Below are 14449 nucleotides of genomic sequence, written 5' to 3' on the forward strand. Positions count from 1 at the left end.
AAGAAAGAAAGAAAGAAAGAAAGAAAGAAAGAAAGAAAGAAAGAAAGAAAGAAAGAAAGAAAGAAAGAAAGAAAGAAAAAGGAAGGAAGGAAGGAAGGAAGTGACAGTTGATTAGGAAAACAGATTGTCCAGGTAGGAAAGCTCAATGCCAAGGCCAAGCACATTCAGGATGGACAGGCTGGCCCTTGGGATCTCAAGGAAGTAGGCCCACACACACCTTTTGGACTTGCCATCCCCTTTGATTCTGTACTGAACCTCGGCCTTCCTCAGCTCGCCTTGGGCCTCAGCTACCTGGGTCTTCTTTGCTTGGATCTGCAAAGAAACAGGAGGCTAAGCAGGGCTACTCCTGTCCTCCCCAGCCCTACCTAGGGAATGCCGTCAGCTGTGAGTCAAACAGTGCCACCAGCAGAGAGCAGCCTGAGAAGGGCCCTGTAGTGCCAGCCCTGACCTTGTCTGTGGCCAGGGGTACAGTGAAGCCAAAAGGCCTCTCAGGCGTGAGGATGTCACTTGCTCCACCTCCAGCCACAAACTGACCCAACTCCCTAAGGCCCTGCCTCTCAGCCTTCCTTCCTGGAGTAGGATGAAGGATGACCACATCCTGACAGGAAGGTCAGAGGTAGCACCAAGACAGCCGAGCCAGTTTGCACCAAGGTGGTGGCTCTCTGGGCAGGAACAGCCAGCTCCTGACCAGGACCCTGGCAGCCCCAATCCCAGGCCCCAATCCCACGCCAGCTTGCTGAAGCACTTCTGCCTGTCCCATTGCTCCTGTGTCCATTGTGGGCAGCTCATCCGCACCACCAACGGTGAGGAGGATGACAGGGGCCGGCAGGAGTCTCCCACCTTTGTCTGCAGATGCTGCATTGACTTCTCAAAGGTCTTGGGAACTGCTCGCTGATGGTTGCAGAGGATGGCCACTGCCCGGTTCGCTCGATTGTAAGCTAAGATCTTGGCGGCTATACTGTCTTCAGCTAAGTAAAAACAGCAGCCACTGTCACTCTACGTGTTCAGCCTTTCTGAACACCTTGCAAACTAAGGCCCCTTCCACAAGGACCTCTTGTGGGGAAGAGACGGAGGGTCAAGGGTCAGTGAACTATTTAAAGTGGCCCCATGAACCCAGTGGTTTAACCTCAGGAGCAGACTTGGGAGGTGGGAAGGCACCCAGCAGCACCCAGCTTCCTGGGGGACCCAGCTCTGTCTTACTGGTAGAGCTGCAGGAGGAGCAGATCAGACTAGCCCCTGGGCAACCCCAATCTCTAGGGTGGTCTACAGCCTGGCAGCAGAGAGGGCTCCAAGGAAGGGAAAAGCTAGGCATCCATCTGTGCAGTGCAGTCTGGGTCCTCCCTTGGGGAGCCCCATAACAGCACAGAAGCCAGGGGGCCGGGGATATAGCTCAGCGGCACAAGCGCCTGCCTGGCAAGGGCAAGTCTGTAAGTTCAACTCCCGGTACCAAAAAAAAAAACCCAGCACCGAAGCCTATTACCAGTGCACCTAGCACCTGGCTTCACCTGGCAATACCAACACTACTTCTGTTTTCCTATCAGGAAACTGAGGCGCAGGGTGCTTTGGTCCCTCCTCAAGTCACCTGTCCAAGTGGCCACTTGTTCTCACACTTCTTCCTCCCAAGTCTAGGCATCCCCAGACCAGGGCAGCCAGTTCCACAGGGTTTACAGACGCCTCTGGACATGGGCCTGGTCTGCCAGGATGCCCTGATCCAACTGGCCCCCTAAGGGTTTTCCTCTGCCTGGGACTCCCTCATATATACACCAGTGGAACCTGCCCTGGCTCTCCGGGGATGTCCCCAGGGTCACATGGGGCCCGTTAGTCATCCTCTACCACTGCTCGAGGTATGGTGGGGACAGCTTGGATTCAACAGTTCTGAGTTCATGCCACATCCAAATGGCCGCACATCTCCTCAGCAAGCCTGGCCTGGGAGCTGGTGAGACAGGTAACAGGCACAGGTGGTAGGCATGGCCCTTGGTACCTCCGCTGTGATGTGGAGGGAGAAGGGGCAGACATCAGGCACATTTTGCCCCCACTGTGCATCTAAGCAGTGGAGTAGAGACAAAGGTCCTAGGCTGGCAGCAGCATAATGAGGTGAGGCTGAGGGGCTGGGCTGGAGACCCAGAGGTCAGGCCCTGGGGCAGCCGTGTGGTGCGGAAGGACAGTGCAAAGGCCTGATAGGAACCTTCAAGAACTGGGACCAGAGATAAAGCCAGGCCTGGGGGAGGCAGGTGATGAGGGATGGGAAGACAGAGCTGAGCAAGAGGGCAGCCTCCTCCAGCTCTCTCTCCAATGTGAGCCACGTGTAACCTTCCACCTAGCAGGCAGCTACACCCAGCTGCCCCTCAATTCACCCAAGACAGGCTACGCACCATCCCCACATGCCTCCTGGAGGCCCGGCCTGGGCACAAGGATGAGCTCCCCTGTGCTCACTCAGGAAAGGGCTGGGGCCCTGCTCACCTCTGGTCAGCACCCGCAGCTGCTCCTGGAGGACAGTGGAGGCGTTGTAGGTACGGAACACCTTGGCTGTCAGCCCATCCATCAAGTCCTGCAGGTGCTTATTCAGGCTGGAAGTCTGGTCATGTGGGAAGAGATGGCCGCCATCAACATGGCTTCCCTGGAGACAAGATCTCCCCAGGCCATGCCTGACTTTCTGCAGGAGGCAGGCAAGGGAACTTTAGCTGCTGGGTCAGAACAGAAACCTCCAGGGCCTGGCTGGGGACAAGGATGAGCTAGACTCAGCACTGCCACTCCGTCCCCTGGCCCCTGCTGTCCACAAATGCTTGGAAAATGAAAGCAGGCTTACAGTCAGTTTGTCAAAGAGGTCTTCCCCAGGGTCCTTGTTCTCCATGAACAGCTGCAAGTTCCGGAACACCTGAAAGAGAGGAGAGTTGAACACAGAGCCATAAGCAGAAAAGACTCATGAGGCCAGTGCTAGCAGATGCAGACAGGGGCCTCATGAACACAGGAAGGAGGACACATCAGGACTCGAAGGGAGGCAATCCCAGTGTAGGGCCAGGCCCGCTCACCAGGGGCTGGTGGCATATTCATCCCTCATGCCTTGGCCCTGCTGTGGTCACTGACTGCCAACGCACAGCATCTCCACAATCCACCGGGGGAACTCAGCAGGCAGCCAAACCCCAGCTCCCTGCTTGGTCACCAAAACTAGGCTTCTACCCAGTCAGTCTCACCTGACATCACAGGGCCTCAGGAGGCCGTCAGATCCCTGTCCAATCTCTCTCCTGCGGTCACTTTCGGAAGAGGGTGCTCAGTTCCTCCTGCACAGACCAAGCCTGAGAGGAGACTGCTCAGGTGCGCCTGCCTCTCCCATGGTTTTGCTCATCCATTCTCTTAAGGGAGCCAAGCTGGCTCAGTGGGCATCAGCTCTGCGGCCTCCACTGCTCTCTCCAGTGTGCACACAACAGCCTGCACCTCCCCTGCATGGACAGCGGGAGTCTGGTAAGAGGCGAGACACCTTCCCTCACTGCAGTCAGTCAGAGGCAGTCCCCTTCCCGGCGAGGACACTGAGTGAAGAACATCCGACAGCCCCTCCCAGGAGAGCGCCGCAGACCCGGGGTGGCCCGGGCCTGGCTGTGCTGCCAGGTTCTAAGGACACTGCTCCCTCAGCCTTTCCTCTTCATGGCTCTTTCCTCCACGTTAGTTTTCACACTGGTGATGCTTTTGAAAGTTTTACATCCTACGGTTTCATCATATGTTGTTTCTCTTCTGACTTTTTTTTTTTGAGAGAGGGTCTCGCCATGTTGCCCCGACTGGCTGTGAACGATCTCCCGTCTCTCAGGCAGCCGGGACTACACCCGTGGGCCAGGACACCCTACTCTCCAACATCTTTCTCACAGCTGCACTGTGCACATCCCTTGCGCCTTCCTGTTTTGGTGCCTTCTGTTTCTGTTCCCTAGCAACTTCCTCCACAGGACAGACTTCAAGCTCACCGCCCTGAAGAGCAGAGCCGCGCTGCAGGGCCTGGAGTGGCTCGGCTGTCCACACCGGACACCTTTCCAAACATCCCACGGCTGGGCTGCTCGTGAGGCGTGAGCAGCTCGCACGTGGTTCTGTTCAACATCGGTAGGACGTGACGTCCACCTGGAGAGGCAACACTGTCACTCAACAGAACAGCCATTGCCAAGGGCAACAGTGCTCACCGAAGTCTAAATTCTGCTCACTGGCACTGATCTGCAGAGCAGGAAGCTCCCCAGGTCTTCCTCAGCCTGAACATTTTACTCAACCTTCAGCCCACCAATGTTGGTGAGGCAGGCTGGCAGCATGACAGCCCCCCAGCAGGCTCAACCCATCTGCATTCTCTTGTTTGTTTGTTTTTCTTCTGGTACCAGGAATCGAACTCACAACCTTGCGCTTGCCAAGCAGGCGCTGTGCCCCTGAGCTAAATCCCCAGTCTTCCCATCTGCATTCCTTATAGAAGAGGGTATCAGGACATAGCCAGAGTCCCAGCAGACTGGAAGACCTCTCCCAGGTGCACTGAGTAAGCATGGTCCCCAAACTCATGTCTTTCCTGAGACCCCAGAATGAGACTCTATACAGAAATAGGGTGGTTGTAGGTGTAACTGTTAAGACAAGGTCACAGTAGAACAAGGTAGGCCCTAAACGCAACAGGAGTGTCTGAAAAAAGAAGAAACACAGAGACACAGGGAGAAGAGGCTGTATGTGACAGAAGCAGCGATGAGCATGAGCCAAAGCCAGGGACACTGACGATCAAAGGATACCACCTCACTGGGCGTGGTGGCGCACACCTGTAATCCCAGCACTTGGGAGGCTGAGGCAGGAGGATCACTGCGAGTTTGAGACCAGCCTGGGCTACAAAGTGAGCTCAAGGCCAGCCTGAACTGCATAGCAAGACCTTGTCTCAAAAAGACAAAAACAAAAAACAAAGGCCACCACCAGAAGTAGTGAGAGGCAAGGAATGGATTCTCCCTGAGCCCCCAGAAAGAAGCCATCACCACTGAGTGTTGGACTTCTAGCCTCCTGAAGTAGACAATAAACATCTGTTGTGATAAGCTACCCCCTTATGGCGCCTTATGCACAGGGAGCACGTTGCCCACTGTAAGATGGGGCTCTGCCAGCCTTAGACAGACCAGCCGGCAGGCCGCAGCTCCCTCTGCAGCTCCTCCACACCCTGACACTCACTCAGGCAGAGCAGTGCGGTCACAAGGACAGGGAGGGTCACAAAGGGTACTCACAGGCTTCTCCACCGGCACACGGTTATAGTAGCGGATTGAGTCCTTTCCTGGGAAGTCCAACTCCACAACGTGCTTGTGGCCATCGGCGTGCATGTGTAGTCGGACATGCTCCATGCGGAGAGAGCAGCAGCCCACCGTGTCAGCTGTTTCACCCTCCTCCTTCTCGTTTCCAGTTCTCAGCGCCAACTGGACCAGGGTGGAGACCAGTCAGGGTGCGCATGCGTGCACACGTGTATGTGCACACACACACACACACACACACACACACACACACAAGCTTGTATGCATGCACACACACATAGGCACACCTGCATACCCCTCTATCTGCACGAGGCTCCATCTCTAGACAGAGGCTGCCATCACCCCTGCCTGGCCAATGAGGTCCCCACACCAACCTATACCTTATCGATGAAATAAAGAGCCACCCCCCGCTGTCTTGTCTTCATTTCCCGAGACTTCCAGTCGGTCCAATATTGAGAGCGGATCTCATCTACAACCCCTTTCAGGCGTCGAGCTGTTTCGTACTTCTGCCAATCTTTTTCCCCCTGAGTGCAAAGAGTAACAGTGAAGGAAACTCTCGATGTTCCTGTGAAACAATGGGCTCAAAAGGCTGAACTGCAAGTTTTTGTTTTGTTTTGCTTTTGTCTTTTTGAGACACGGTCTCGTTATGCAGTTCAGGCTGGCCTTGAGCTCACTTTGTAACCCAGGTTGGTCTGGAACTTGCAAAGATCCTCCTGCCTCAGCCTCCCAAGTGCCGAGATTACAGACACGCGCCACCCTGCCTGGCTAAAGAACTAGAAAATTGGGGCATCTCCCATACCGCCTTACTGGTACAGCACGGGGGAGGGGCCCACTGGCACTCTGAGAGGACCTTCCTGGAAGGCCACATGTCCTCACCTTCAGCTTGGAGCTGGGGTTCAGTGTGATGTACTTGATGGAATTCTGGACATTCTCTGTCCATGCCGCCAGCCATGTGACTGTGTTATCCGAGCGTACTTCTTTCCACTGATGACCTGCTGGGGGCTCAGGGATCTTTGAGTCCCTGGAGTAAAACAGTTACCCAAGCATCATTTAGAGCCTTTGTTCTCTGAAATGCGAGAAAAGCAAGCATCCCTAGGCAGCTGTCCCACACTGTGGCCAACAGCTACAACCAGAGGCAGGGCCTTCCAACTGCCATGACCAAACCAGCTGCCCAGCCCACGCTCCGTGTGCACATAAAGACCAGGGTCGGGCCAGGAACTGAGTGCCACCCAGCAAAGGCACCAGCTCTGCTACTCAGATTCACAGACCACACAGCTGTGCTGCGCCAGCATGGCCACCTGGGGCTGCCCAGGTAAGATGTGGCCAGGCACCCCATTTACATGGCCTTCAGTAACAAGTCACACAGCACCAGCAGAATTCTTGCCAAGAGTTCAAATCCTGACCCACTATTAAACTATGTGCATAATCTGATTGTGAAAAAAAGTGTTGAAAATGTTTTGTTTAGTTTTTTGTCTTTTTGAGACAGGGTCTCACTATGCAGTTCAGGCTGGCCTTGAGCTCCCTTTGTAGCCCAGGCTGGCCTCAAACTCAAAAGGATCCTCCTGCCTCAGCCTCCTGAGTGCTAGGATTATAGGCATGCGCCACCACACCCGGCAAAGTGTCCAAAATGTGTAAGAAAATTCCTAGCTGGGAAAAATCTCAACCCAGCAAAACACAGAGAACTCTCACAGCGCAGAGCAGCCCTGCTCACAGTCAGGCACTGCCTGCCACCCCCGTAGCCCTCGGAGCCCCACAGGTACTGTGATACATGGGAACAGTGCATGGAGTTACCAGCTGCGTATCATATGACATGCCCTTGTCCCAGAAGAGCTGAAGGACAAAGATCACCTCACCAGGTGGCCAGAGTCCGGCACGAACAGATTCAACCCAGCCCAGGCCCAGCGCACACCCCCGGCTCAGCCTGGCAGCCTGCTCTGCACACCTGCTGCAGTTGATGACCACATCCTCCGGCCTGATTCTCCTCTTCAGCATCCCCATCTTGGGATGGTCACCACGGCCACAAAACAGCCCAGGCGGCTCTGTCTTGAAATTGCCTATCTTTTCCCGGTGGCCATCTACAGTACAGTAGCCAAACTCTTGCTTAAGTTTTTCTGCCTCTTCTTTTAGCTTCTGAGTTAATAAAAGCATACATGGACATTAGTAGCAAATACAGGACTCATATGTAAGTTCCCTGTGCTAACCCAGGACCTGCCCCTCCTTCCCTGAAGCTAAACCACTCACACACCCCACAGACAGCAGGTGTCTTCACAGAGAGAGGAAAGCTAGGCAGGTTCTAGAATAAACCTGAATCCCCTGCAACCACTGGCTGAAGACAGGGATGACCCTTCCCCAGGAGGGCCTGCAAAGTTGAAATGTAAGAAATAACAGGTTTCTGGGCTGGGGATATAGCTCAGTGGCACAAGCACCTGCCTGGCATGCACAACGTCCTAAAACCAACCACGCTTCAAAGTCTTGCCCTAGTCCACACTGCTCGGGACATTTCGAACACTGCATATATGTTCAAGCACGCTCTGGGACAATGGACCTATTTTTGAGCATATTTAAAAGTGTCGGGCTGGGGATTTAGCTCAGCGGCAAAAGCGCCTGCCTGGCAAGCGCAAGGTCGTGAGTTCGGTTCCTGGTCCCGGAGAAAAAGCCAAAAAAAATAAAAGTGTCTAACTCCAAAGTGTCCAGAACTTGTTGGAACAGGGCTTAGGCCTGGTCACATCTTCCAAGGGCCACTCATCCAGGGAAGCTTTTTAGGGGCTTCCCTGAGGCCTTGTGCCCGGATTTGCCCTGGTTACACTCACGCCCACCGGCCACTTCCACTCTGCACGGTGCTCCAACCTGCTTCTCCTCCCTGGGGAGGGCTCGCCAGGCTGCAGCTTTCTCCACGAAGTGCCTGTGGATCTCCGTGAAGTCACACTTGTCCAGGTGCTTGATGAGGCATCTCTCCTCTACTGTCATTTCCTGTACCAAAACAGAAGCATGTGCTCTCAGCAGATGTCATGCAGGCAAGCTGCTGTGCCTGGGGAGCCCCAGGCCAGGAGCCCATTCCACAAGGCTCCATGACATCACAGAAGCGGGGTGTTGGACTGCGGACCCAGTACCAAGGCCAGGGCAGCCAACTATCATCCTCTGCCACCAGCCAGGCCATGGGCTCAGGTAAAGAGTGGTGAGTTGACGTCCTAGTGCTTCCTCCCAGGAGTGCTCTGAACAAGCCACATGGCCTTGCCTAGGAACGGCACCATACCCCGGCGCCCATGTGAAGCTCGGGTGCTCACACATATAGAGCGCTCAGAACTGACAGGAACCGTTAGGGAACAGGATGTGTCCTCAGCACAGGTCTGCAGATTCAAAGACCCTGCATGCATCCTCTGAGCCTGGCTCCTACAGGAAATGACTCTGACATCACAAGCAGCACACCCTCCCTCTGGCAAGGATAATTGTACCCCACACCACACTCCACATACAAAAGACCCTTCTAGACCTGGGCATGGTGGTGCACGCCTATAATCCCAGTACTTGGTAGGCTGAGGCAGGAGAACTGCCACCATTTCGAGGTCAGTCTGGGCTACATAGTGACTTCAAAGCCAGCCCAAAGTACCTCATGAGACCCTGTCTCAAGAAACCCCAAGAAAAAGAGAGAGAGAGAGAGAGAGAGAGAGAGAGAGAGAGCCCCTAACAGATCCGAGCCCACTCACAGACCCCAATAACAAATACCACTGCCCCCATCAGACCTCAGGGCCTCGGCACAATGGAGTCTGTCTATTACTGCGCCCCTCTCCCTTTTGTGAATGCAGGGGTGGGATTCGGTGGGGTGGCTGAGAACATAAGCCTCCAAAAGCAATTCTGCAATATTTCACTAACAAAAATGGCTAAAACTTCTGACCTAGTTATTCTGAGATCTTATCCTAAATAAATTATCCAATACCACTGTAATGATAATTACAGCGTTAAAGACAATTAGAGAAAGAAATCATCCAGAAAGCACTAATAAATTATAGCAAATTCATTCAATGGAATATTAAGAAACTAATAAAAAAAAATGTCTTAGTCCATGTGTGGTGCTTTAATAAACTGAGACTGGGTAATTTTAAAGTAATAGAAATGAAAAAAAAAAAAAAAAAGTACTAGAAATGTATTTCTCATGGTTCTAGAGGCTGGGAAGGCCAGGCCTAGCATATGCAAGTCATGGCTCGAGCATCTTAGTGGCACAATGGACACTGGGTCCTCACACAGCAGGAGAGACACTGGGCATAAAGGCCTGGCAAGTTCCCTCCAGACCTTCATCAGGCATGAATTCCACCCAGTAGGGCAGAGCCCACCCAGTATACACATCTCCTAGAGACCTCACTGCTTAATACTGTTGCACGGGCAATTCAGTTCCAATAGGAATTTTTTTTTTTTTTCCAATAGGAATTTTTAAAAGGACAAACATTCAAACCACAAGCTGGGTGGCCAGGTGTGATGGTGCATGCCTGTAATCCCAGCACTCGGAAGGCTGGGGCAAGAGGATCGTTGTGAGTTTGAGACCAGCCTGGGCCACAAAGTGAGCTCAAGGCCAGTCTGAACTGCCGAGCGAGACCCTGTCTCAAAAAGACAAAAAAAAAAAGAATTTTTTTAAAAAGTTCCTGTAAGTTAGGAAACAATAGGGAAGTGGCTCAATTTTTTTTAAATGGACAAAAGTTCACAGAAGAGAATGTCTAAGGGACAAACAGACACACAAAAAAGTCTAGGTATTACTGCAATCAGGGAAACGCAAATGACAACAACCACAGCAGGACGCGGCAGCAGCCCATCACAGACCACACGGGCCTTTGTACATGTGGTAGGCATGTAGCCAGCCCAACCTGGTAGTTTCCAGTAAGTGGCCTCATGTGTGAGCTTTGTGACCCAGGTCTGGGAGGGGGATCGTGCAGGTGTCCTTGGGGATGTTCACAGCAGCTTTAAACACAATGGCCAAAACTGGAAATGACCTGGTGTGATAAATGTGGACAGGGACAAGTGAACAGTATTCCTTCATACAACAGACTTATGAAGAAGATGCTTCATATACAGCAGCACAGGGACAAGCACAGGTACTGAAAGAAACCCTGGAGAGAGTACAGGGATTCTTGCCAGAGGACACACAAGAAACCCAGCTGGGATGGACATGGAGATTAGGCCAGGCTCACATGTAACTCAGGTTCTTTTAGATAAGCAAAGAGTTCTGGAATGTAATTCAGTGGAATGGTGCTTGCCTCACACATGGTTCAATTCCCTATCAAGTCAAAAAATGAAATAAAAAGGAGAAGACAGATACTTAATACCACCTTCATCTTCATACCAAGTGCTTATTTTCTGGGGGAAGAAACTGCCCTTTCTGGCCTCCTCCAATCTCCCTCTTCTGAGAGCTGGACTCTGGCCTCAAGTTGCCCTGAGGAAAGGTCACAGCAGATGTGGTTCTGCTCCCTTTGCCTGCCTCGGTGCAGGTCACACTGGGCAAACATGGCAGGTATTGCTACCTGGACAGCTGCAGAGATGGCAGCAAGATTGGTACTGTGGCCCCTGGGGGACCCGGCCAGCCACCATAGCCACCGGTGATGCATACCTTCCGCCAGTCATTGAAGAAGTTATTCTGGAAAACTTCCTTTGTTGTATATTCACGATCCAACATTTTCCCATAAAAAGTGGCGACCTCCTCAGCTGCCAGGCTCAACTTCATGGGCTTTCCTGCAGATATCCAAAGACATCTAATGAGGCTGGCCACAGGCTCATGCCCAGTCCACACGGTCCTCTTACTCTGCAGTGTGCTTTAAAAGCCAGCTGCAGGGGCTGGAGATGTGGCTCAGTGGTAGAGCTCTTGCCTTGCATGCACAAGGCCCTGGGTTCAATCCCCAGCACCACCAAAAAAAAAAAAAGCCAGGTGCAAGGTGCTCCCACCTCCTCTGTGGTTTCTTGACGCTGCTGCTGCTGTGGTCATCACTCCCAACCTGACACGCATGTTCAGTCCAGAGTCTGTCCCACCCCCACAAAGGGCCCTGTGCAGAGCAACCTCAAGGCACCATCTCAAACCGGGACCCACAACAGCACCTTCCGCGATGAGGAGGCTCTGGCGTGCACAGTGCTCGCCTGTGCCAGGGTACCAGGATCCAGAGATTGTGCAGACTCAGGATCGGAAAAACTGACTTCAAGCGACACTGTGGTAGACATTGGTGTCCCTCAGAGACACCAATACGACTGTCACCAGAGGTCTTTCATGGAGACCATAATTTCACTGTCCCCTGGGAAGCTGCGGCAGACCAAGATGAGCTGTGAAGGTCTCATCCATCTGCACTTCAGGCACAAGCTGCTGGTGCAGTTGCTGGGCCCCGGTGAAGGACAGCATGGTGGACACTCTATGACAAGATATTTGAGAACTTCATGGACAAGACAGCCGCAGGGCACAATCGGACTTCCCAGTGGGAGGGGAAGCCTTGATATGCTCTAACCACTAATCTGAGTTCCTAAATTGCTTGACTTAATTCTACCTGGAACCAGCCCAACCAAGACACCGAAACAGGTTCCAGGCATGCAATGGATCTGGCTCAGATCCATTTTCCGCAGAGACTTGATTGCTACCAGCATGGCTGACTCTCAGCCAGGGTCTTGGTGGAAGAGGCCTTAGCCCAGCAATTCTAGATGAATCCAAGTGGCAAGATAGTGGAACTGGCAAAAAAAATAGCAGATGTCCCTGGAAGAAGCATCTGTACCACCTGCAGTCTGGGCTGTGCCCCCTACACACACCACTGCTTTTGTTACCTACACTGACGAGGCTGGACAGTGTGGATGCAGTGTGCCCACGGGTTCCTTGTAGAGCCAGGGCAGGGACTTTGGGAAGAAGCTCTGCACCAGGTCAGTGGACTCCCTGGACGCATGTTTGTCCATGCCAGTGACTTCATTGGTGGGTACCACACTCGAGAGGGTGCATTCAGCATGGTCCATGACACCTTGGCCAAGTGCTCAGTACCCGCTACAAATCCTTTAGTCCAATAAAACTTTTTCCAGCTCTTAAAAAGAAAAAGCCAGCAGCAGGGGTACAGGCCTGAAACCCCAGCTGAGAGGTTGAGGCAGGAGCTGAAGGCCAATCCAGACAACATTGTGAGACTCTGTCTCAAAATAAATAAAAAAGATCTGGGACATAGCTTAGTGGTAAAGCGCTTACCTAGACAAGCAAGGCCCTGTGTTCAATCCCCAATACTACAAAAATAAATGAATCAAAAAAAAACCTCAATAAGCAAAAATAAAGTATCCTTTTGTATACATCATGCTATGAGCAAAACACTGGATGTTTGTTTTTTAAGTTCAGAAGCACATTCCGAAAAGTGATCACTGTACCCAAATACAGGAAACTGCCATGAGTGTCCTGGAGCAGGTCCTGAAAACACAACAGTTTTGAAAAAAACAAAAACAAAAACAAAAAACAGTTTTGAATAGCTACAGTTATTTACACTTTTCTTCCTTTACATTGCATTATACTTTTTTGTGTGGTACTAGGGACTGAACCAAGGCCATCACACTGAGCTACATCCCCAACCTTTTATATTGTCATTATTCTTACTATTATTATTATTATATTGTTGAGACAAGGTCCTGCTAAGTTGCAAAATTGCCAAGGCTCCCGGGCATGGTGCCACACACCTGTAATCCTAGTACTCAGGAGTCTGAGGCAGGAGGATCATTGTGAGTTCGAGGCCAGCCTGGGCTACAAAGTGAGCTCAAGGCCAGCCTGAACTGCACAGTAAGACCCTGTCTCAAAAAAGACAAAAAAAAAAAAAATTGCCAAGGCTGGATTTGAACTTTTGATTTTACTGCCTCATTCCCATAGTACTGAGGGTTACAAGCGTTCATCCCCAGGCCCAGCTGCTACTATATTTATATTATGTAAAAACACAAATGAGCCGGGCGTGGTGGCGCATGCCTATACTCCCAACACTCAGGAGGCTGAGGCAGGAGGATCTTTGCAAGTTCAAGACCAGCCTGTGTTACAAAGTAAGCTCACGGCCAGCCTAAACTGCACAGCAAGACCCTACCTCAAAAAAAACCAAAACAACAAAAACTATACAATTTTTAAATTATTTATTTGTTTATTATGATGCTAGAGATCAAACCCAGGGCCTCATACATGCCAGCCAAGTGTTCTACCACACAGTTAGTCTCAGCCCAACAGGTACAATTTTTTTTTTTTTTAATTTTTTTTTTTTTTAATTTTTTTTGGTTTTTCTCCGGTACCAGGAACCGAACTCACGACCTCGCGCTTGCCAGGCAGGTGCTTTTGCCGCTGAGCTAAATCCCCAGCCCACAACAGGTACAATTTTAAAATACAAATTTCCACATAGAAATTATAAAAGCAAAATAAAATTGACACTTGGCAGCAGGAAAGTGAGTAACTAGAGATACAACCTTTCAAAATCTTCAGCTCAGCTCCATGGGTTGTTTCCTACACCCTATTGTAAGGTCTACAACAGATGGGGAGAGATGCCGCTGAGCCAGGGATTTAGCTCAGTGGCACAAGTGCCTGCCTGGCAAGCGCAAGGTCCTGAGTTCAATTCCTGGTACAAAAAAAAAGGGAGAGGGGGTTGGGGATTTAGTTCAGCAACACAGCGCCTGCCTGGCAAGCGCAAGGTCTTGAGTTCAATTCCCAGTACTTCCCAGTACCAGAAAAAAAAACAAGAGTTAGCCAGGCATGGTGGTGCACGCCTGTAATCCCAGCACTCGGGAGGCTGCAGCAGGAGGATTGTTGCAAGTTCGAGACCAACCCAGGCTACAAAGTGAGCTCAAGGCCAGCCTGAACTGCAGAGCGAGACTGTCTCAAGAAAGACAAAAAAAAAAAAAGAGATGCCGCTGAGGAGCAAAATGCTACAGTGGGTGATGTGTGGGCACACAACAAAATTCAACAAAATCCAAAATTCAACTGAAAAGTTTTCATAACAAAATGTCAGAAAAGATGCATAATTGATGCACTAATTTGATGATGAAAAAAGCATTCATGATCAACACCAGCAATCTTTTACAACAGAGGCCTATCTGAAAAAACAAATGTGCTTGTATGCTGGGCATGGTGGCACATGCCTACAATCCCAGCACTCGGGAGGCTGAGACAGGAGGATCGTTGTGAGTTCAAGACCAGCCTGAGCTACAAAGTGAACTCAAGGCCAGCCTGAACTGCATAGTGAGACCCTGTCTCAAAAAAA

General features: G+C 51.4%; 1 protein-coding gene, 1 non-coding gene and 1 pseudogene across 7 annotated transcripts in view; 2 read left to right on the forward strand and 1 right to left on the reverse strand.

Annotated features, from left to right (window-relative positions):
- Positions 1–14449, reverse strand: part of Top1mt (topoisomerase (DNA) I, mitochondrial) — a 25056-nt gene that overhangs the window by 4819 nt on the left and 5788 nt on the right. For 4 of the 6 annotated variants that reach the window (XR_001236215.1, XM_013520029.1, XM_013520030.1 and 1 more), the window contains exons 3-12: positions 10828–10949; positions 8082–8204; positions 7177–7364; positions 6111–6255; positions 5615–5758; positions 5214–5399; positions 2807–2875; positions 2461–2653; positions 841–968; positions 218–312 (exon numbers count right to left, since the gene is read on the reverse strand). Coding sequence is in view for 5 of the 6 variants with exons in the window: in XM_013520029.1 (XP_013375483.1) it covers positions 218–312; positions 841–968; positions 2461–2653; positions 2807–2875; positions 5214–5399; positions 5615–5758; positions 6111–6255; positions 7177–7364; positions 8082–8204; positions 10828–10949 (1393 nt within the window). In the remaining variant the exon portion in view is untranslated. The other 2 variants (XM_005395761.1, XM_013520032.1) reach the window with 2 other exon arrangements.
- Positions 11054–11125, forward strand: Trnaa-ugc. The gene has a single exon. It is a non-coding gene; the product is annotated as a tRNA-Ala (tRNA).
- On the forward strand, positions 11219–12072 carry LOC102017743 (annotated as a pseudogene).

The sequence above is a fragment of the Chinchilla lanigera genome, unplaced genomic scaffold, assembly GCF_000276665.1.
Source record: "Chinchilla lanigera isolate Chin_1 unplaced genomic scaffold, ChiLan1.0 scaffold00053, whole genome shotgun sequence".
Lineage (NCBI taxonomy): Eukaryota > Metazoa > Chordata > Mammalia > Rodentia > Chinchillidae > Chinchilla > Chinchilla lanigera.